This window comes from Hypoxylon fragiforme (genome assembly GCF_022984875.1).
Source record: "Hypoxylon fragiforme strain CBS 206.31 chromosome Unknown GGS25scaffold_4, whole genome shotgun sequence".
Classification (NCBI taxonomy): domain Eukaryota; kingdom Fungi; phylum Ascomycota; class Sordariomycetes; order Xylariales; family Hypoxylaceae; genus Hypoxylon; species Hypoxylon fragiforme.
The window spans coordinates 2,453,874-2,475,080 of record NW_026054759.1 but is presented as its reverse complement, the minus strand read 5'-3'; the positions used below and the strand labels follow the sequence as shown (position 1 = coordinate 2,475,080).

Genomic DNA, 21,207 nt, shown 5'->3' with positions numbered 1-21,207 from the left:
TCTCTAAGGCTACCCTAGGTGCCTGAGGTACACTTCTTGAGTTCAAGCCATGGAGTTGATTACATACATGTAGTGGCTCCACGCCTATCACTTATCAGCTACAAACAACTATTAGGCAGCTTAAAATGATGTATCAGGCATCGGAGTCACGGGATTTCACTGCATCTCCCTAGATACATAATACCTTAGGTTAGTACCTGCATGTGAGCCGACTGATACATATTACATACATAAGGTATGTACCTCTTCCTGACTTTTTAAGAGTCAAATTTATATTTTTCTACCTTGAACGCTGTTCCTTAACCAAAGCTACAGTTTTATTACATTTCCTCGTTGCCGCGTTATCTTTGACCCCAAGAAACGTGAGAAATCTATATCAAGCAGTCACACCTATTACACTAAGGGGTGATTTGCTAGACAATCGTGGTGGTTTGCCGTTTGCACTTACACACCTGCACAGGTACTCGTTGCAAAGTTAAGCCAACGCAACCAGTATTACCTCTAGGGGTTTTGGTTCGAACCAAAGATCATGGCCGAGATATCCAGCATGGAGAACACCACTCAGTCCCGCTACTGCCCTATTGTATTTGTCCTCGGACTCCCGGGCAGCGGCAAGGGTACCCTATGTAAGCTCGTCGCCGATCAGTCCGATATCTCCGGCCATCGCTATTGCCACATTTCAACGGGAGATTATTTACGTGAGCTCTGCAAGTCTGAGGTGTCTGACGACACTCTGAGCTTCGACCTTAACAGAATTCGCAAGCATCTACGCGAGAGCAAACTCCTGCCCTCCCACGTACTTGTTCCAGTGCTAGAGCACAAGATCAGCTCCATCCCAAAGGAAAGTAACGCTACTACCACCTGGCTGATCGACGGGTTCCCACGCAACATGGAGACTGCACTGGTATTCGAGGAGAAGGTAAACAAACATCCGACTTTTGGCACAGTTCCAGGCAATCGCAAAAGTGCTAATCTAGTTTCCGTACCAGATTGGCAAGCCGGTGAAAGTCATTGTTTTAGAGTGCGCACGAGACGTTGCCCAGCACCGGTTCCTGAGTCGCGGCAGGGAGAGAAGCGACGACGAGAAGCTCTTCACACGGCGGTACGAGGAGTACGTCGAGAACATGAAAGCAATCCGCGAGCACTATGGAAGCGCTCTGGAATCGGTATGTAATGCCACCTTACATCCTGGTAAGCGTTGGATTCTTACTAACTTATTCGTAGATCTGCGTGGATGGAACTCGCGAGGAGAGCCTTGCCGAGTTTATACGTGTGCTACCACAAAACTAGGGGGCTCCCACGATTTGAAGATCTTGGGGTTTCACGTCCCCTGTGACACCCTTCAAGCACCATTGCCGATATTTCACATTCGAGACCCTTTCTGTATTTATTCGCAGAGTAACGCCAGACCTGGACTGTCCTCTAATGTAAATAATGGCTTGGTAGCAGACGCTAGTTCATCGCCCTTCCTGCTACATAAAGAACGAAGAATAAGAAAAGGAATCCTTTGAGGTCGAGGCATTAGGAGTACCTAACCTGATTAATTAATTGTCCCACCTATCCTGTCCTATGTAATATGAAAATCCCTGACTACCTGTTTACCATCTACTACTGCTCTAAATCGTGGTGTCTGACGCCAAATCATTGTCGATACTATGACGATGCATGTTAACGTCATCTTCGTTATCGTTCTGGCTTGATGCCCAATCAAACTCGATGCTTTGACGAATCATGCTCCCGTCATCGGCGTTTCCTGACTCCCCTATATCAAGCCAATCGGTCGCTTCTCCGGCCTCCAATCTCCAGCCATCCCCGTTCACGGACGGATCTCTCATGTCAGTATCATCCGTATCCTCGCGCCTTGTCCGCGGCGTCGCCACATCCCACTCCTCACTCGGCGCGGGCGTAATCTCCTGCTCCTGCTCCTGTCCGTCCTCACCCACTCTCCGCCGCTTCCTCGCCAGCCCCATCGGCATCTCATCGACCTCATAACCCAAGCCCTTGAGCGCGATATTCACGTCCGTGACCTCGCCGTAGTCGATCCACATGCGGATGATCAGGTCCTGGACGGTCTTCTTGTCGTCCATCGACACCCAGTCGAGCATGAACAGGTAGTTGCGCGACTGCAGGTACTGCAGGTACTTGCTGTCCGGGCACGAGCCCATCGCCCGCACCCACTGGTCGTTCAGCGTCTTGCGCGTCGCGCAGGACTCGCAGTCGCCCCATCCTTCTCCAGGGGCGTACGGACGCACCTCGCTGGGCGGGTGCGTCCAGATCTGGCATGGGGGGGAGGAGGTGGAGTACGGGTCGTAGTTCGCGCACGAGACGATCTCGTCGTCGGGGGCGATGTGCCCGCAGGCCATGAACTTGCTCTTCCAGGCGTTGCACATCGTGTCGCTTGTAGATATGGTATTTCCGAGGTGGTAATAAAAGGGGTGAAATGTTTTGAAGAAAATGCTGTGGTGCTATGGTGTGCGTATGCACTGTATTCTTGCGGTTTAAGATCGATGCCAAAACTGAGGAGCGAAGTTTCCTGGGAAGGAGGTGTGGTCTATATACTTTTTCCCCCCTCGTCTTATTACGAGTCTCGACGGTGTCCAAACGTACAGAGTCATATTGCTTGGCTTCATGTTACCTATTGTTAGTAGCCTGTGTATGAAATTTGTTGATACCTTCGCGGTAGGGTTAATCATCCGATGTTTATTTCGTAGGTCTTAGGTAGAGAATCAGGAACCTGACTGTAGATACTTAGTAAGGACTCAGTAGGAGATTCTCACGAAGCAATGTGGACCAGTAGGTACCTACCCAGCAGCTATATTGGCAGTCAGTGATCAACAACGTCTATCGACTAGATTATCAAGAGACTTATACGGATATCATTATCTCGGATTAGACAAACATGAGATATTTGGATTAAGTTTCGGTCGGGATAATATATAATCACCTAGTTACAGAGCTCTTGCGGAGTAGATCAGTGCGATGTGTGACTCTGGAATTGAAGGCGTCACTGAATCAACAGCATCACAAGAAGTATGATCACAAAAAGCATGCTGAGCTGTAAGCCTTCAGAGTCATTTGCAATTCATATAAGGATCACGGACTCCTGGACATTGTCACCGCTTTATCATTTACCCCTATACCATCATATCGCCACTAGCTTCACCGAGTCACTTAACAACCTTACCAGCGATAAATCTTCTAGATAACCCAAACCTGCGTTAACAGTATTTGATACAACATATAGGTATAAGGTTTGGTATAAAGGTGTTCTATATTTTATCAGTCACTCCATGCTACCTTAGTTACGCATGGCAGGTCGCGGGAAAGGAAAATCAATATCGCCGCTCATTTGCTGGAACGTGCATAAAAGGAGGCTCGAACTACTAGGTGCCTAGCATGATCAGAAATCAAGTACTATGTAGTAAAGCTGAAATAAATGTACCGAAACCAAAATATTTGCAACAAGCTAGTTTATCTATCTGTATCTTAAGTGGCGGCCATCATCCCCTATCGTCATTATGGTGGTGGGTTGCATGATTTCCTAGCCCAGCTCATTGGAGCCCCCTATTCGACCCCAATTCCAAATAGGGCAGAATGGTAACATCTCTGCAGCATGTGACGAAATAAAGCAACAATACAAGGCTTCTATAAACTGCGGGCCGAATTGAGCAACCATATCACAGAATTGTTGAAAAAGTAACCATATGGGAAGCAAGTACATAGGCCTTGGGTGACACCGGCGCGTTCAATTCGTTGGAGATATATATCTCCAACCTCAGCATCGCATCATACGCGGGACCGATGAGGAATGTGCGGGGAGATGAGATGGCATCAGATAACGTCAGGGAGAGCATCGTGGTTACTACATAAATACCAGCGTGTCGGCCATCTTAGGAGATATGATCATAGAGTTCAATTGAACAGTGTTATTGCTTAGATACTTGGTAGATAATGGCCCCCTCAGTCGCAGAAGTATTGCCTAGCACTGCCGAGTTGAAAACCAAGGCGGAGAAGCTCAACCGCGCCTACGACGCAGTTCAGCATGCATCAGTAAGACAACCTCATACATCAACTTCAGGGGTTAGGTAATAAGAAACTAAATGGCAGAAACAGTACAAGTACGCGCACTACCTCCCGGTCTACGACGAAACCACCACATTCCCACCCACCGAGCCCTTCGAGTTCGCCGACCGCGGTCTCCTCGCCGACAAAGCCAAGCCGCATATCCTCGGGCTGAACGACCCCAACGTCAAGGTCACGAAGCTGACCCCCCGCGTCGGCACCGAGATCGCCGGCCTCCAGCTCTCCGAGCTGACGGACGAGCAGAAGAACGAGCTCGCGTTGCTGATTGCCGAAAGGGGCGTCGTGGTGTTCCGGGGCCAGAACTTCAAGGACATTGGTGTGGAGAGGCAGAAGGAGTTTGGCAGGTACTTTGGCCGGTTGCATGTGCATGTAAGTCTAGGTACCTACTCTAATAAATCACATTTGCATATTGGTTCGACCATACCTACCTTAAAAGATATCTAACACGTCCCCACCATCCTAGCCCGTCGGCGCCCACGTCCCCACCGCCCTCGAATTCCACAACATCTACCTCGGCCCCGACAACCTCTACCGCGCGCAGCTCTCCTCCTCGCGCCTCTCCACCACCAGCTTCCACTCCGACGTGTCCTTCGAGCACCAGCCCCCCGGAATCACCCTCCTCACACTGCTAGCCGTGCCCTCGGCAGGCGGCGACACGACGTGGACGTCGCAGGCGGTCGCGTACGAGCGGCTCTCGCCGCCGATCAAGACGCTGCTCGAGGGCCTGCGCGCGGAGCACAGCGGGTTCCCGCAGGCGGAGAGCGCGCGCCGCGACGGGAGGTTCGTCAGGCGCGAGCCGGTGCGGTCGGAGCACCCCGTTGTGCGGGTGCATCCGGTGAGTTCTGCCTATTATTACATGGAGTTCCCGACTTTACTTGCAACCTGCCTCTGCTCTTTTGCGAAAAGAGAAAATGAAAAGATGGAATTAGGAGAGACGGGGAAAGATATGATAAGATTAGATACCTAGGTTCTAATGCTAGGTATTGCAGGTGACGGGCCAGAAGGCGCTTTTCGTGAACCCCGGGTTCACGAAGAAGATCATTGGGCTGAAGACGGAGGAGTCGGACGCTATTCTCAAGCTCCTTTTCACTGTTCGTTTATATCCCCCCCCATTCCCCCTTCCTACCTGAAGATAAGCCAAGCTAACGAACGCTATCCAAAAAAAAAAAAAAACAGCACATCTCCCAAAGCGCCGACGCACAAGTCCGCGTCAAGTGGGACGACGAGACGGTCTCGCTCTGGGACAACCGGGTGACGGCGCATACGGCGATCTCGGACTACGACGTCTATAATGAGGAGGAGGGGCTGCGCCATGGGTTCCGCATCACGACGCTTGGGGAGCGGCCGGTTGGGGTTGGGGGGTTGGAGACGGTTTGGTAGGGGAGGGTCGTGTGGCATCTAGGTACATTTGCTGGACATACTGATAAGTGGGGAGGGTTACACTTTTGGCATGAGTGACATTGTAGCTAAATATCTAATCATTGATTTTAAGTGGTATGGTTACTAGGTTAGGTAGTTACGTGGGTGATTATGGACCTGTGTGCGTAGTAGGAAAGTGATTTGTTGTGAATTATTCTTTTAGTTCACAAGTCTTCTCGAGCTCTGATCTGCACCAAACCAGTAAATGTATATGAAAGATGAAGTTTACAAGGAAAAACACTGTTTTATATAGTAGTGTCTAGATTGCTATACTACCCACGCACCAAAATTGTTACCAAAAATTACCTGCCTAGTACCTCCCTCGTCTGGCCCGCTTCTCTTAGATAGATGTGCATATACCTAGGTATATTTCTATCGCATTCATAAGGTAGAACCCCATAATCAGAGAACTCCTCCACCTTGTCGCACAAATCCTGAGTGACTGCCTTGCGGACGAAGATCTTCAAGCCCGTCAAGTCCATGTCACAGCCCTCAGTAATGAAGTCGTACATGGTGTATTCTTTCCACATCTCCCTAGTTCGGGGAGATTCTGCGTCTTCCAATAAAAGTTCGTCCCTGTGTCAGTCGAGTTAGTCAATAATTCAGTTATCTAGGATAGCAACATTGAAATATCCCACTTAGGGGGGAAAAGAGGGGGTGGGGCCTGGGGCTCTTCAGGTCCTAGGATTGCAACATACCGATCAACTGTCCTGGCATTGTCGGTCTAATGATGATTGCCGGACGCGCCAGGTCAGCGATAATCTGCGACATGGGGACCTTGGGGTAGCGACAGTATACGATGGACTCGTCATCGATCAACGCGAAACCTCCAGCGCCGTGCTCGCCGATGACTTGGATATCATATGCTTCCAATAGCTCCTTGCTTGTCTTGCTATAGGCCGGGTCCTGGGCGAAAGCTTCGAATTTGTCGGGTGAGAGGGGGCTAAATGCCTCTGCCAGGGTTGCGGCGACGGCGTGCTGGCACATTTTTACTATCTGGACCTCACGTGTCTTTTCCGATTCAGCCATAAGAGCCATGTCGCCGAGGCCGAAACACAAGAGCTTCGTTACTTTTCTGTCGCCCTTGAGGGAGACGAGTTCGCGCGTGAGCCAATCGTGGGCCTGGCTGCTCTGCCATTTTTGCATTACTTCGCCGAACGGTTTGACCAAGGGCTCTTGACTAATGCTAAACTGCTCGAATGCTATGTTCTGCCAAACGACAAAGTAAGAACAGAGGCATATGGATTCTGCGGAGCCGGCATCTGGTAGGGCTTTGCGCTTCAAATCACCTAGTACTAGGCGCCAATAGTCGTTGATACAACAGAATGGCTTCCTATGGTAAGCAAGTTAGCATTTATTAAGAAGAACTTGTTGATTCTTAGGATGGCTTATACCACACGGGGTTCGGTCCCAGGTCATTAAAGCTCCACGAATTTTGTATCTTGTCGTCAATGCGACGAATCGTGATTAATTCTTCATGTTGGAGACTGGCTAGCTTCTCCTTAAAAGTTGCAAAGTCTTCTTTTGTCTAGAGTTTCTTGCCAGAACGATACAGCTCTGCGGCTTTCGAAGTTCCATCGACCAGAATATCAACGAGGGCATCGCCACGCTTTTCTGTATGCTCGTTTGAGCGTTCAAGTGCTATATTGCCCATGGCTAACTATCAATGTAGTACTGATATTCGGTTGCAGTGACGTTGAATATGCCACTTTATTTCGGCTCTGCCCGAAGATATTGCAAAATAGAGAAGTATCTGGAGAGAATTTAGTGTAGACAGGTTGTTGGAGAGGATGCAGAATGAAAGTTGCACCGGTTCAATTCAAGATGTTAGATTTATGTATTGTTTCCAGAGACAATTGACGCGTCATGATTCCTCATGAGCTGATCTATACCCTACGCCTGTTCTGTGACTTACGGAGCCATGAGACTACCATGTTGCTGGCCCGAATGTACCACCCTCTGGTACTGTCTTGAGCCACGCCGTATTGGATGCATCCTGTTCATCGGAGTCAGTAGGTGTATGATTGAGAGACCTAAAAACGGGCGTATGATATTGTTGCCAACCACTTACAGCTGTGTTGTAAATGTCTACATTCCCCCACCACTGGGGGATAGTAACATTAGGAAGTGTGATTGCGAAGAAGATGACTATAGTTGACAACACGAGTCCTGCATCGAGAGCTGCTGCGGTGACGTAATTGTATGTGCGCCACCACCCATTGAACTTCTTGCGTATGCCATAATTAAAGATCAAGCCGACAATTGCCCATGACGAGAAACTAATAGGGGTAGCTGGTGGTAACCATCCCATAGCTCCGAACATTATCGGTGCGTTGAAGTGACGTGCGAACCCAAGCTTCATCTTGCGAGTGAGGAACCACAACAGTACCGGAAGACCAGCTCCGATGAGCCAGAACCAGTTGAAGTTCACGTACATTGATCCAGGACCAAACATACGATGGGGACCAAGAACACCCCATACGATAGACGATGAAAAGAATGCTCGCCCGTTAGGACAGGTGAAGTGACTAGGCTGTGTACTAAATACAAGTCAGCCATCGGAATTGAGTAATTGAGGTATATGACTTACTTTGAGCAAACGTCGGGAATAGCCCCTAAAGTCCAGTTCATGACGGCAATCTGTACAAAGACGGCCCATATACTAGCTATGACCTGGCACCAGAATGTGACTCGAGGGGGTATTTTCATGTAATGAGCCATCTTTAAGTCACTGCTCTATTTTGTGTTAGTCTCGTACAACAAATTTACATGGTTTATTGAGCCCAGGACTAGTAACTTCCTAGAGTAGAGCGAAAACAGATTTCTTTTGATAACGTACTGTTGGCAGTTAGTTAGGAGATGTGACTGATATATGATAATGGGCTACTCGGGCTTCTTGTGACAAACATACCATATGTTTGGGCTTGGCCAAGTGTAATTGTGCTGAAGACCTTGAAGATCATGACAGCGATCGGTCGGCCGGGGAAGATAAACCCTGCTATGAAGGGAGAAATTACATTCAAGGACAACGTAATGTTGGATACAGCCATGATCATACATGTCGGAACCACAAACACAAAAGCTAGGATGACAGACACGAAAAACCCCCACCAGGGTAGTTGCGAATCGTAACCTAACACCGTCCCAAGCCCCAATGCGAGGGAGATGACAAGAAGTGTCGTGTACCACCATTCAGGGGCATCGACATACTTCTTCATTAACTTGAGATGGATGTCCGGTTCCTGGTCGCGGGAGGCTTTGAAGCGATACCATATCTCCTTTCCATCGAAAAGCGCAACGTGAACAAGCGCAGCGGTTAGTGCGGCGAAGGAAAGCCCGTAGTTGAGGGCCAAGGTTGGAGATAAGAATAATGGCGAATAATTGTGGTACTTTTCCACATCGAGCGTGAAGCTATCGCCAAGAATCTTTGACACGCTGTAGGCGTTCTGAGTGTTGTCGTAAGCTTGCGACGTGACGAGAGGAAGGTACTCGGCATAACTGGTTAGGCACATTCGCGTTAGAAATAAGGCCTCTGGATAAAGGTTATGACTACTTACAGGGCACCGGAATAAGTAATGCCGATTGTCGTGAGGATGACAAAGAAGAACAGGCCTATTAAGGTGTTTACATGAGATGTCGTTGGGGCTAGCAGTGGATCGTACAAGTACGCGGAGACGTATGTGAAGTCAAAGGTGATGGGGATGAGACTAAGCCCTGTATAGCCACCGAAAAGTTGGTTCAATACGATGTTGTCTGGTCGAATCCAAGTTATGAAAGCAAACACAGATAGTCCTTGCCAAAGAACCCCCGGGATCCAATAATAGCAAAACATAGCTCCCATGACGACGAAGAAGTAGCGATATCGGCTCATGACCCATCCATTGGAAGTAGTACCGTCCATTTTACTCTTATCGTGAAGCGCATAAAAGAGAGAAGTGTACGAGAACTGGCTGGGCCAAAGCATAGCAGCGGGCCATATCAAAAACCGCCGAAACATCCCAGAAAGCGAGATTCCGATGAGCTGCGAGCTAAGAGTGAATATCAAAGCAAAGCCCCAGCCCAGATTGATATTATAGAACGGTTTCCCCTGAAGAGCAAGCAGTGCATCTGTAGAGTAGGCGTAAGAAATCGAAACGTTCGACATGAGTGTGATGACAACATGCTCCTTGATAGTGAACGGCCCTGGATTGAATGTCCACTGCAGGCCAAACGTATTGAACACTTTCGTGGGGACGATTTTGGCCCAGAGACATCCAATAGGATAGACGAGCAGAACGACAACCACAGCTGGGAAGTTGATGGCTGGGCTTCGCATGCTCAAGAGCATGTTCAAGCCACTACCGAGTGTAACGAAGATAATGCCTAGGATCCATGCCCTCACAGTACATGCGACTTCCCCACCATCAAAGGGACGCGTAGCAGCACGCACCTCTTCATAGGGTGAATCTTCAGTGAGAAGTATTTCGGTTTTGGCGATCTCCTTATCATCTTCTTGATCAATCGCTGATTTAATGATGTTAAACTTCTCATCGGATGAGTGAGATGTCGTATTTTGGCCGGGATCATGGTTGATCTCAGGTATTGCTGTGGGAGAAGCGCCACTTGTTCCCCTGAAGGTGAATCCCATGATGACAGAATACCAAGCTGGTAGGCAGGCAGGTAGTGGTCTGATACTGAATTTAAAGCTCACCCGGGATATTATCAGGACCTAAACATGTTCAGGATGAAGAGCAAGTCTTTATATCTTCTGATCGTGATGGGTCGAGATACCTAGGTTAGTTGGTTGGTAGGTAGGTAGGTATTTACCGGGTACCCTTATCGGAACCATGGTTGGGCGAATGCCAGCCGGATGGTACTACCCCCCCACAAGCGCCCATAAACATCTGAGACATCCTGGATATCCTTTATCGTTCCCTGGCCACCATATTTCGACCTTCCCGAAGCAAACAAACTCGGTCGAGATATGGCTAAATCCGTCCGGGAATTATTTTGCCGTAAAGAAACAGAACTTCACAAATCACGTGTCTCTACTTAGTGAGTAATATTCAACCGATGAATCTAGTAAGTCAGTTACATCTTATTTCGAGTTGATGGTGGAAATATCAAGCGGCGTTGAGCAGGCTGTGGTAGAAAGATTGGAGACGATGAAGAGAATATTTCATCAAGTGGGTGCCAACAAGAGCCTCCTTTGAGATATCTCGGTCACTGTTGACGTCCTAGGCCTGTAACAAAATTCTGATCCCGAGTTAGTTGTTGGATATCTACCTACTATAATCATACTGCTTTTAGGGCTCTGACTTGGATCCATTTGGAGTCCCGTAATTGAGTTGTTAACTGGGTACCTAGGGTAGGTTGGTATACTCGAACTTGGTCATTCGTATTACCTACCTATCATACTTCTTCCATATCCCAGGATAGATAAGTTGGAGACACTACAATTTATTAGCTGCTTTGCGTTGGCACATCTACATATTTACTATCCACCTCTATGCCAATTGAATTGATGAAAATTATAGATCGCCGTGTACTGTTGTACCTCAAGATAGGACGATAAGATCTTGAAAACCAGCAATTGATCAATGTAGCCCCCCATTTTCTGATTAAAAAGAACGCGAGTATGTGCTGATGGGTGTCACCTGACTCGGTTGATCGACTATACGCAACTTTTGGCAGATTTAGATCTTCTTGACTACATCTAACTTATCGCGTAATATAATATGGTTCCATGATCAAGTCGTGTCTGCGCCGTCGAGGGAATCATACAGCGGTGTATTATTGAAGAGCTAGTAATGTCCCTGGGCTGCTGTATTCAGAACGTGTCTCATCTGGAGACCTACATTTCAATTGTGGTTTGTGGGTAGGTATATAAAGAATCTCTTGGCTGTAGTTAAAGAAATAATTGCCGAGTCATTTGGGATAATAATAACTTGAAGAGGCTCATACAATGACATAGGTACCTCATGGGCCCATTTATGTATTTACGGGAAATAGGAAAATAGGATTACATAATTCGTACGAACCGGGATTTCTCTGTCCGACTTCCCCGCTGGGGCTGAGGTACCTAACCTTAGCAGTACCCGGTCGAAGGATGCCCAGCAGCCCAGGACTCGGGCGTTAGTAGCTGTGCGGCGTGCCCCGCCCCCCTCACTCATTCAAGTTCTTACCCAATAACTACCAATTGTATTTCTGTGCTAATTCTTTAACGCAAACATCCAACTGGCGGGGTTCAAGTTTTATCCCTTCATCGGCGTTAGTGAATAATATTACTTCAAGGTTTCTAACTTTGACAACTTGGCACTTCCTCTCACAACATTTTTCTTTTCTTTACTGGCTTTGATCACTGGGTTTTCTTGTGCTCGGTAAAGCAAAAATACAAAATACAAAGTACAATATTAACCCCATCATCATGGACGATCAATTCAACGGTCGTACTGATGATGATTTATTCGCTGATGATTTTGAGCCGGTGGAAACTCAAGTGAATGAAGCGACGGGGCACACGACAATTGATGAACCCACTTCAGTAGTCGAGACCAGTCTGCCTGCAAATACTGCGGAGCCAACCCCAACTACAAAGCCTGCGCCGACACCAAATGCGCCGCGCTCTCTTGCTCAATCGCGCCACGCAAAGCCAGCAAAGCCAGCACATAATCAACGCCCACGAAAGCACTCCCCAAAGCCTGTCGCCATCGCTCCGGTTGCCTCCCCCGTCGCCGCCCTCGTTGCGACAGCTTCACCAACCGATGTGGCCGGACAGCAATTGCAGCTACAGCAGCCAGTGCAAGATCCATCGCTAGCCAAGAATGGCACCAGCGACGAAGCCAGCAGCCCCACCAGCAAGAAGGCACAGCAATCATCCCTCACAAAGTCAGGGCAGAACACCGCACACGTGGACCGCCTCGCCTCAGGTGGAAACCCGCGCACGAAGCTGACAGAATCGGAACTTGCCGCCAAGATGGAGGAGATGCGAATCCTATCGGCGGAAAAGACCCGGCGATTCGAACAGGCCGAACGCGATAGCCGATCCCACGCACTTGCGTACGAAAAGGGTATGGAAGAGGCGCGACGACGACGCGCGGAGGAAGCAGAGCGCCGACGCCGAGGTGAAGAAGAGCGCCGCCGAATGGACGAAGAGCGCGCTGCCAATCGCGAGAGAAAGCTCCGGGCTATGGGCGCTAAGGAGGGCGGAAGTTGGGATGAAGGAAAGGCCATGGAGGAGGAACGAGACCGTAAAACGCAATTCTGGGGGGCCAATGGAGGGGTAAGAGGGGCACGAAGCGGTGCGTCGCTGGCCGGCAGTCGCTTTGCCGAGAAAGACGGTGATGCGGTACCAAGAGAATTTGGACCAGATGATTTTCGAGGCCGTGGGCGCGGCGGGCGCGGCGGGCGTGGAAGAGGTGGCGGGCGAGGTGGCCGTGGCGGATTCAACCATGATTACGAGCGTCGTGGTGATGGTGGTGGCATGGGCAAACCGACACCCGCACACAACGGCAATGGGGCTCAGAAGCCCAAGCCGGCGCAAGCTCCCCCTACTGCAGATGAATTCCCAGCTCTGCCAATGCCGAAGAAGTTAGATACTTCGACCAAGACGTCAGACGCGCCACCGATGTCTCTTCTTTCGCCTAGCCTCACTTTGCCCCCCATTGGCAAATGGGACGATGAGATGGCTGCGCTTGATGAGAAGAAAGGGTCCTAGAGTTATTTTCTTGGACCCCCAATCAAGTCTTCTTTGAATCGAGGATGGGAAAAAGTGAAAAGGAAAGGGGGGATGACGCGTACGAATTACGAAGGTTCTAGGCTGAAAGTAAAGAACCAATGCAAGCAACATTAGAGATACCAAATGAAATAAAATAAATCAAAAAAAAGAGGACAGAATTATTGAGAAGTATGCTGATGTGTGTGAATGTAAGTAGTAGTATGCCTATAGTAATCAGTAAAGTCATGTCAACTTTTGACCGTGATAGCAAAGACCCAGAACACCGATAACTCCGCCACATGCATTGTATGATCAGACCCATCGTGCCATTACCATTACCATTACCACCCACCACCACTACGGAAGCCTCGTCCACTTCTCCCTCCGTAGCCGCCACGTCTCGGCCCTCTAGGCCCTCCCTTCCATCCCCCGTCCCCGTAACCACCATCATCGCGCATGGGTCCATCATCCTGCATCGACGGACGCGGCCGGCCCCGTATATCCTTAGGCAGGGCTTCGTACGTCTTGCGCATCTGCGCGTAGCCGAGGTGCATTTTTCCGTAGAAGTGGTCGGCGAGGCGGCGGTCGTTGTCGAGCCTAGACAAATACGCGCCGCAGACGTCGCAGACCTGCAGCTTCTGGTGGCCCGAGGGTCCACTGGTGTCGGCGAGGGTCTTGAGCTCGCGCTCGCGCTCGAGCTTGGTCTGCGCCGCCTGCCGCACGCGGAAGAACTCCTCGTACGCGCGGCTCACCTCCCCCAGGTCCCCCAGGATCTGCACCTCGTGCAGCCCGCAGTTGATCGTCGCGCTCAGGTCCGAGATCGTCTTGAGCAGCACGTTCGTCTGGCGGATCTCGTCGGGGGTTTTCTCGAGCCGTCGCTGCGCGGCGTCGATCCGCCGGTTGCATTCCTCGATGTATTTTTGTAGGTCCCGCGCGTAGTCGATCTCGAAGCCGTATTTTTGCCGCGCGGCCTCGGGCAAAGCTTCGTACTCGTTCTTCAGGGACTCGGCGTGGATCTTGGGGCACGGGCCGAGGTCTTGCTTGGTGTTGGTGAAGAGGTCGTGGGGGCACGTGCCGACGATGTAGGAGCGGCACACCTTGGGGTCGGTCAGGGAGACCTGGGCTGCGCGGGAGGTCTGCGGACCACCCATTAGCTGCTCTAAGGGGGAGGGGAGGTGGTTAGCGGGTGCAACTGACGAAGGATATCACAGTTTGATAAATAACTTACCAAGCAGCTTCCTCTGTTCTGCTGCCATTATCGAGGTAGTACTAAGTAATGTCGTGGTGTGGAAAAGTTTGTGGTTGGTGAACGACGAGGCTGAAAGGAATAGGAAAGCGTTGAAGGATTTCAAGGCTGAAAATCAATCGACGAAGAAAAGCGAGCTTAGTAAACTAAAAATAACTATGGGCCTGCAGCTTTGGCCAATTAGATGGCCAGTAATTAACCTACTAGACCTTGTAAGCAGCAGATAATATGGGGCATCTTATTTGCTACATAAATTACATTATCCGTTCTTCTTCTTCTTCACAATCACACTGGCTATTGCGATATATGCTCAAAGAATCACAACATGTTTAAATGTACTACTAGTAGTATGCATCACGTAGACCAACTTCAAACCAACTTCTATGTTAATGTTCGTTCAATGATTTCTATGAGTCTACATTATATTGGCCTAAGCTATTTCATATTAACCCCCTATCTTTAACAAGGGAAATGACAGTCCACATTGCGAAACGGCAATGAATTTTGCTTTACCCAGCCATTACTGGTACAATACCGCGGCTTTTTCGTGTCAGTTTCTGTACTGTCCCAAGCAATGCCATCATACGTGAGTTTGATGATCCAGTCTTTATATCTCGATGGAGAGCAATCCAGGTCTCCCATTTGGCACGGTTCCGCTTTTACGCCCTTTGGCAGGGTATTGGTGAAAACGATATCCAAGTTCTTCGGCAGCTTTGTTTTCTGGGGGATGAAGGACATGGCTTTATTCCAAGCCTCCCTGCCATCGGTTTCTTGGTAGGTAAGGTTGTGGCCCCCGCCGTCGAACAATGTCACCTTGGCCGTCACGCCGTCGAGCGGTCCTGCCGATTGCTCCCAGATGCTGGCCTTGCACGAGCCTTTGGTGTACTCGGGTTGAGGACAGGAACAGATTTTCTGGAATCCTCCGCCATTGGGAAGACGGTTGAGTACTAGGCAGCTGGCGTGCCCTCCATTAGGACATGCCTTTTTGGAGCACTGTTCCTGGTCGCAAGGAGCAGCGTGCACCCCAGTAGGGTCTGCGGTACTGGTAGCTGCTGGGCTTTCGCCAGTCTTCTTGCTGGTTGTACTCGTAGCACTAGTCTTAGCGGTCTTGCTGTCTGCGCTGCTGTGGCTGGCTATAGTAGTCTTACTACTATGACTAGTTGTCGTCGCCTTGCTAGTATCGCTGGCTAAGGTAGGTTTACTACTATGACTAGTTGTGATGACCTTGCTAGTATTGCTAGCTGTGGTGGTCTTGCTCGTCTGACTAGATGTGGTAGCCTTGGAGGCTGTCTGGCTTATTTTCGCAGGACAAGCCTCACCTTCCTCTGCGCGTCGGCCCTGTCGAGGTTTCCATGTCTGTTTCATCGGCGCATCCCATGAGAAATGTCGCTCACCGAGCTCACGGCCCTCAATCCACAAGCGCCACGACGCCTTCCTGCCATCGCATTTTGCCGGCTGGTACTGCAGAAGCACCTTCCCACGATGCGATTTGTAATTCCGATCATCTAAAAATTCCCGTGCTTCATCTTGGCTAATTGGGGGCTTCCTATTAATTACGCTGATAGGGAGCGTTCGTGGAGCATAGCCGACAAAGTCGGTGATCGGATCACGCATCTCATCCTCTACTCCTAGCAAATATTCCAGTCTGTCGCTCAATTTGTCTAGTTTGTCGTCGGCGTTGAAGTTGCCCTGATTCGCATTTTCGGAATATAATTCTTCTTCAGGTATGGGGATGTTGTCTTTGTCTGCATAGTACTTGATGTCTTTAGTTTGTACATCTACGAATTTTTTGTCTCCGAGTCGTTTCCACGGCGCGAAAAGGAAAATACGTGTATCCGGAACCTCGCCCTCTTCGCCAAACATGAAGCCCAACTCTTCCGGTAGATTTTGGTTTTCGACCAAATCTAAAAGGTTATATTTGTGGTACTCATCGGCGTTAAAATCTTTGGGCAGCCCATTGCTAAGTCTGTCGAGGACCTTTTCTTTGAACTCCGCGTCTGTGGTCTTGGTAAATAAGTACTCCCATATATGCATCATCCACACCCCTCTAGTCGAGACTACAATTACCCCGGTGCACCCAAACAGTTTTTCCAAGGCTAGCGTAACAGGCTCATCACCAAAAACTACCGTTACTGAGGTCGGAAAGTCGGTTTCGTCAGGCCATTTGACAACTTGATATCGCGGAGAGGTGGAAAAGTGCGCCGCCTTAACCTCGCCAGCTATAAACTCCGTGTGTGATGGATACTGGCTGGGCTCGACCCAGTCGCCTTGATCATTGGCGTTGCGCTTGAATATCGAGTATTTATCAGTTCTGCGGGGCTTGTTCTTTCGCGGCCGCAGGGCCAATGCTGGCACGGGGCATTTCCCCCCGCCGCAGGTTTCGGGTGAGCATGGCACAGCGTCCAAGGTCTCGTAAGATCCTGTTACTGTTGTCGATGAGCCGGTTGCTCTACAGCCAGTCACCGTGCTATACGTTTTCGTGGAGCACGAGAGACTGGCCTGGTTCGTGGCCGTTTTGATACAAGTGATGCTTTTGTGGAATGCTGTGCTAGTTGTATCGCAGCTTTCTTTGGTGGAGTCCTTAGTTGATGTTGGTTTTTCGGTTACGGTCGGCTTGCTAGTTGCAGTTGGCATGTCAGTCTGAATTGACTTGACTTCGCCTTTCTTGTCATCCTTCTTATTGTCCTTGCTGTCCTCCTTGTCATCTTTATCCTTATCTTTATCTTTATCATCCTTGTTATCGTCATTGTCGTTCTTTTCGTTCTTATTAGTTTGTATCTCATCCAACGGACAGTTACCATTTCTCAACTTGAATAACTGCACACAGAACTTTGGGGTATCAATCTGAATATTAGGTGGAAATATATTAAAACAGTTAAAGCATATCTGTGGTGGCCCTATGAAAGGAATGATGACTTTTGTTGTTGCAGCAATGTCAGCATATACTTGGCACGATTCCTGGCGACTTGCTTACTTGGTACTACGGTTGGACTGTTCCCCCCGGGTGAAGTTGTCGTGATATATGCCGGTGTAGTGGCAGTATAATCGGTCAGTGGAACAAATGCAGCTGCAGGGGGCAATGTGAGCATAACAGGCGGGGCGGTTGTTGATGATCTGCTGGACACTGTGCTGGAAGCCGTCAGAGCAGATGGGTGAGATATAATAGTACCGGTTACGCTGCCCGTAGACTTCTCACTGGTATGGTGTGTGCTAGTAGGGTGTTCCTCCGTGGTTTTCCCTGTGGTGATAGGAATGGGGACAACGCCCGGGAGTGTTGAGTTGGCAGGCGTGCCTTTGGTAACAGTAGAGCTACTCGTACTTCTCGCATCGGTAGAGTTTTTCAGTGTAGTGGCACGATGAGCACTTGTGGGACTGACCAATGATGAATTTAAAAGTGAAGACTTTGTAGTTGAATGGATGTTGGTAGTATCTATGGTAATACTGGGCATTTTCAATGTGTTGATAGGCTTTATATCCGGGGGTATTGTCTGGGCCGAAGAGACTTTTGTTGTGCTAAGCTTGTTACCTGGCATGGGGAACGTATTAATCGGTTTGATGTCCGGCATTTTTAGCTCGGTTGGCGTAGTCCCAACGCCATCCCTCCTGACATTCCTTTTTTCATATAGGGCTACTTCAAGCGTTGCGGTGGACATGTCACAGATGTCGAGCTAGCAATATGTCACTATTTAGCATCATTTCTCTGTAGAAAGCCAATAGGTAGACGTCTACTAGGCATGTAGACGACAGGGTGTACTGACTGGGCTTTTGCCGGAGAGACTACATCTGGAATGTCGACCAGATGTCCCATCTTGACGTCTCTGAGGTTGTAATGGATCAGACACAGTCCCTCTGCTCCCAAGACAGATGGCGGAGAGCAGTCCGAACAGTCTTGGAAAGTACATAGTCAGCAGGTCAATGTGCAGATGAGATGCAGAGAGACTATCGAAGAGACCGACACTCCCGAAAAACAGCCATGTGGAGAGCAAGCCATTGCATTTATACAAGATTTGTATTATGTTAAGAGGGCCTCGCAAATTTTGATATGAGATATTTTTAGACAAACCACTCTTCTACATTTCCGTATACATGTTCAAGGGTACTTTTTCACGATTGTCTGCAAAGGATGGCTAGGAAGATGTGGATATACTCTTATTATTATTGCGTTTACTTCAATGGTAGTTGCTATAAATACATAAAGTATCTACCTAGTACCAAGGGTACCTTACCTAACCTAGGTAAGTTAGGTAACATGACTGCAATTGGAAACCGGGTAGTACTGATGAGGAAACGAGGAATTTTACATGAGTAGATGCTGGTAAGTATGAAAGTTGGTCAAGTGGCAAGTGCGGCACAACCTGCGATGTTCTTGGAAATAGAATGACCTATGATAAGTCACGTGCTCCAGGATGCAAGATATCCCTGATCACATGACCAAGTACCTAGTTAAATCCTGACAAATGTACATAAGGTCTAAGTGAGTGCATCCCTGCAGTGACTAAATCTTAAACCCTGTAGCTAGTAATTGTACATGTAGCTTTAAATGTTCGTGGTGATGATTGATCACTACTACAACTACAATCACGACAAGCAAAATGTCGTCCTGATGGACTATCAACCTTCACAATGCGTCCTTTCTTTTCTTACTTGATACCCCTTTCAATTCTATTTTGGAATCTTGCTATTGTTTCTGCTTCCGACTATTACGAACAACTAACTCTTAAGCCGCTGCCGCAATCCACCCTTCTCTCTAGTTTCAACTTCAGATCCAATACCACCTTGTCGCAGTTCGAAGCGCACAACTTTCGGTACTTCCCTCGCTCTTTAGGCCAAATACTACAACATGTCGGAACAAGAGAACTGCATCTAAGATTTAGCTTGGGAAGATGGGACGCGGAGAGCTGGGGAGCGAGGCCATGGGATGGTACTAAGGAAGGTGGGACAGGTGTTGAGCTATGGGCTTGGATAGAAGCAGAAACTGACGAAGAGTACGATTTCCTATGCATCCTGTCACCAAACATCATTCAATTGTCCACCGCTAACGTTGTTCTTTCTCTTTTTTTTTTTTTAGGGCGAGCCAGAAATGGCTGTCTCTCACGAACGCATTGTCCGGCCTCTTCTGCGCCTCTCTAAACTTCATCGACGAAACTAGGACAACTCGACCTGTCATGTCCTTCCAACCCGAAGGAGACCATTCATCTTCCACTCTTGAAAACATGCAACTACTACATGGTGTATTGCCGAGAGAAGTGGTTTGTACCGAAAACCTAACCCCCTTTCTGAAGCTACTTCCGTGCAAGGGGAAGGCCGGAATCTCTAGTCTACTGGATGGGCATAAACTCTTCGACGCATCCTGGCAAAGCATGGCAATCGATATCCGACCTATATGCCCAGATGGGGAAGAATGTGTACTGCAGATCGAGCAGACTATCGACATGGTCTTAGACATCGAAAGATCTAAGCGGCCTAGGGGTAAGTAAAGCCCGCTGTTTTGTTTCAAAGTCAGTCAGAATCTTTACATCTGACTCCGCAATAGGCAACCCTATTCCCAGGCCACCGCCAGGCCACGATCTCAAGTGCAATTCCTCGAAGCCATACCATTCTGGTGACACGTGCTTCCCGACTGATTATGCAGAGGGTCAAGAATGGGCAGTTGACCAAGTCTTTGGCAAGCCAATTAAGGGGGCCTGTCCATTAACCGACCCGACTATCCCCCCTGTTTGCATCCAAGCTCCTCTCAGCAGAGATGTTTATATTACTGAGGGTGCAACTGAGATTAAGAATCCACAGGGACCTTCTCGATGTTACCAAATTCCATCAGATGCTGATTTCTCCATGATTCTTCCACACGTACAGAAAGAAATCGAGCACAGGGTTAAGGAGATTGTTGAGCCGGAAACTCCCCTTTTATATGCGGAGCGTAGCTTTACAGGGCATGGATATGAACGTGGCGGAGTCAGGACTATCCTTACCAACCCAAGTCCTGATACAGAAGTTGAATTTTTCTATATGGAGACTTTACCATGGTTCATGCGGATATACCTTCATACCCTAAAGACTCAGATTGACGGAGTCGCAAGTGGTAAGAAGGATATCATTGAAGAGATTTATTACCGTCCAGCTCTTGACCGTGTCCGGGGAACCCAACTTGAACTGAGGATGCGCATTCCACCCGCTAGTACAGTGTTTCTTACTTACGATTTCGAAAAGTCTATTTTGAGGTATACCGAGTATCCTCCAGACGCAAACCGCGGCTTCGATGTGGCCGCAGCTATTATAACCATACTACCTTCCGAGTCTCACAACGCCTCACAGGCCAGGCAAAAGATGTCGAATCTTCGAACGACGACGCTGCTGCTCAGTCTGCCGACGCCGGACTTTAGCATGCCGTATAATGTAATCATCTTCACGAGCACGGCTATCGCCTTGGCTTTTGGGGGCATGTACAATATTTTGATACGAAGATTCGTCGGCGCAGACGAGAGCGCCGATGCCAGTGTAAGCGGTTTAAAGGGTAGGATTATGGCTGCTGTTGCTAAGTTAGCACAAAAGTTTAAGGAGGCCAAGGGGAAGAAGGTAGATTAGATAATGATATGGTATTTAATGGCCTTATAGAAAGTAATTGCTAAAGGTATTGCCCCCTATATGCACGTGAGTTGTCTTTTTGTGACTGATGTTCATTGGAGTTACAGTAGGTTTGCCTGGACACTATTGGAGCAATCTACTGTGCAGAGTTTTGACATTGAAGCTTAGTCCGAGGCGTGAA

At 48.8% G+C, this 21,207-nt stretch overlaps 9 protein-coding genes across 9 annotated transcripts; 4 read left to right on the top strand and 5 right to left on the bottom strand.

Moving 5' to 3' along the window:
* Nucleotides 1–83: 83 nt before the first annotated feature.
* On the top strand, nt 84–1,453 carry GGS25DRAFT_242203 (P-loop containing nucleoside triphosphate hydrolase protein). Its single transcript, XM_049257126.1, has 4 exons — nt 84–235; nt 316–919; nt 990–1,166; nt 1,225–1,453. Exons 2-4 carry the CDS (start codon nt 530–532, stop codon nt 1,288–1,290), a joined length of 633 nt encoding a protein of 210 aa, XP_049117977.1. The 5' UTR covers nt 84–235; nt 316–529; the 3' UTR covers nt 1,291–1,453.
* Nucleotides 1,454–2,797, bottom strand: GGS25DRAFT_242163 (uncharacterized protein). Its single transcript, XM_049257125.1, has one exon. It carries the CDS (start codon nt 2,388–2,390, stop codon nt 1,617–1,619), a length of 774 nt encoding a protein of 257 aa, XP_049117976.1. The 5' UTR covers nt 2,391–2,797; the 3' UTR covers nt 1,454–1,616.
* A 1,017-nt stretch (nt 2,798–3,814) lies between these two features.
* GGS25DRAFT_530968 (TauD-domain-containing protein) lies at nt 3,815–5,463 on the top strand (the record flags this gene model as incomplete). Its single annotated transcript, XM_049265445.1, has 5 exons — nt 3,815–4,050; nt 4,114–4,452; nt 4,547–4,918; nt 5,073–5,174; nt 5,260–5,463. Exons 1-5 carry the CDS (start codon nt 3,952–3,954, stop codon nt 5,461–5,463), a joined length of 1,116 nt encoding a protein of 371 aa, XP_049117975.1. The 5' UTR covers nt 3,815–3,951.
* A 209-nt stretch (nt 5,464–5,672) lies between these two features.
* GGS25DRAFT_487064 (uncharacterized protein) lies at nt 5,673–6,836 on the bottom strand. The gene has a single exon (XM_049260682.1). It carries the CDS (start codon nt 6,646–6,648, stop codon nt 6,184–6,186), a length of 465 nt encoding a protein of 154 aa, XP_049117974.1. The 5' UTR covers nt 6,649–6,836; the 3' UTR covers nt 5,673–6,183.
* Nucleotides 6,837–7,413: 577 nt separating this feature from the next.
* On the bottom strand, nt 7,414–10,129 carry GGS25DRAFT_530962 (small oligopeptide transporter; the record flags this gene model as incomplete). Its single annotated transcript, XM_049265444.1, has 5 exons — nt 7,414–7,498; nt 7,536–8,042; nt 8,093–8,236; nt 8,410–9,000; nt 9,060–10,129. 5 exons carry the CDS (start codon nt 10,127–10,129, stop codon nt 7,414–7,416), a joined length of 2,397 nt encoding a protein of 798 aa, XP_049117973.1.
* Nucleotides 10,130–11,781: 1,652 nt separating this feature from the next.
* Nucleotides 11,782–13,369, top strand: GGS25DRAFT_242026 (uncharacterized protein). The gene has a single exon (XM_049257121.1). The coding sequence runs from the start codon at nt 11,909–11,911 to the stop codon at nt 13,196–13,198; it is 1,290 nt and encodes a 429-aa protein (XP_049117972.1). The 5' UTR covers nt 11,782–11,908; the 3' UTR covers nt 13,199–13,369.
* GGS25DRAFT_242029 (LUC7 protein) lies at nt 13,369–14,543 on the bottom strand. Its single transcript, XM_049257122.1, has 2 exons — nt 14,427–14,543; nt 13,369–14,357 (listed from the first exon to the last, which is right to left on the bottom strand). Exons 1-2 carry the CDS (start codon nt 14,452–14,454, stop codon nt 13,540–13,542), a joined length of 846 nt encoding a protein of 281 aa, XP_049117971.1. The 5' UTR covers nt 14,455–14,543; the 3' UTR covers nt 13,369–13,539.
* A 190-nt stretch (nt 14,544–14,733) lies between these two features.
* On the bottom strand, nt 14,734–18,586 carry GGS25DRAFT_487058 (uncharacterized protein). Its single transcript, XM_049260681.1, has 3 exons — nt 18,203–18,586; nt 17,419–18,112; nt 14,734–17,359 (listed from the first exon to the last, which is right to left on the bottom strand). Exons 1-3 carry the CDS (start codon nt 18,344–18,346, stop codon nt 14,904–14,906), a joined length of 3,294 nt encoding a protein of 1,097 aa, XP_049117970.1. The 5' UTR covers nt 18,347–18,586; the 3' UTR covers nt 14,734–14,903.
* A 481-nt stretch (nt 18,587–19,067) lies between these two features.
* On the top strand, nt 19,068–21,026 carry GGS25DRAFT_520797 (Gpi16 subunit, GPI transamidase component; the record flags this gene model as incomplete). Its single annotated transcript, XM_049263945.1, has 3 exons — nt 19,068–19,429; nt 19,513–19,913; nt 19,978–21,026. The coding sequence occupies 3 exons, from the start codon at nt 19,068–19,070 to the stop codon at nt 21,024–21,026; spliced, it is 1,812 nt and encodes a 603-aa protein (XP_049117969.1).
* Between the last annotated feature and the right edge of the window lie 181 nt (nt 21,027–21,207).

Excerpts from the sequence above, each read along its gene's own strand:
- GGS25DRAFT_242203 (XM_049257126.1), top strand. The coding sequence starts at position 530 with ATGGCCGAGATATCCAGCATGGAGAACACCACTCAGTCCCGCTACTGC. Across the intron at positions 920-989 it reads CACTGGTATTCGAGGAGAAG|ATTGGCAAGCCGGTGAAAGT; the intron begins GTAAACAAACAT and ends TTTCCGTACCAG. Across the intron at positions 1,167-1,224 it reads ATGGAAGCGCTCTGGAATCG|ATCTGCGTGGATGGAACTCG; the intron begins GTATGTAATGCC and ends ACTTATTCGTAG.
- GGS25DRAFT_242163 (XM_049257125.1), bottom strand. The coding sequence starts at position 2,390 with ATGTGCAACGCCTGGAAGAGCAAGTTCATGGCCTGCGGGCACATCGCC.
- GGS25DRAFT_487064 (XM_049260682.1), bottom strand. The coding sequence starts at position 6,648 with ATGCAAAAATGGCAGAGCAGCCAGGCCCACGATTGGCTCACGCGCGAA.
- GGS25DRAFT_242026 (XM_049257121.1), top strand. The coding sequence starts at position 11,909 with ATGGACGATCAATTCAACGGTCGTACTGATGATGATTTATTCGCTGAT.
- GGS25DRAFT_242029 (XM_049257122.1), bottom strand. The coding sequence starts at position 14,454 with ATGGCAGCAGAACAGAGGAAGCTGCTTG. Across the intron at positions 14,358-14,426 it reads AGAACAGAGGAAGCTGCTTG|AGCAGCTAATGGGTGGTCCG; the intron begins GTAAGTTATTTA and ends CCTCCCCCTTAG.
- GGS25DRAFT_487058 (XM_049260681.1), bottom strand. The coding sequence starts at position 18,346 with ATGTACTTTCCAAGACTGTTCGGACTGCTCTCCGCCATCTGTCTTGGG. Across the intron at positions 18,113-18,202 it reads GTCTCTCCGGCAAAAGCCCA|CTCGACATCTGTGACATGTC; the intron begins GTCAGTACACCC and ends ACATATTGCTAG. Across the intron at positions 17,360-17,418 it reads CAGTCCAACCGTAGTACCAA|TCATCATTCCTTTCATAGGG; the intron begins GTAAGCAAGTCG and ends CAACAACAAAAG.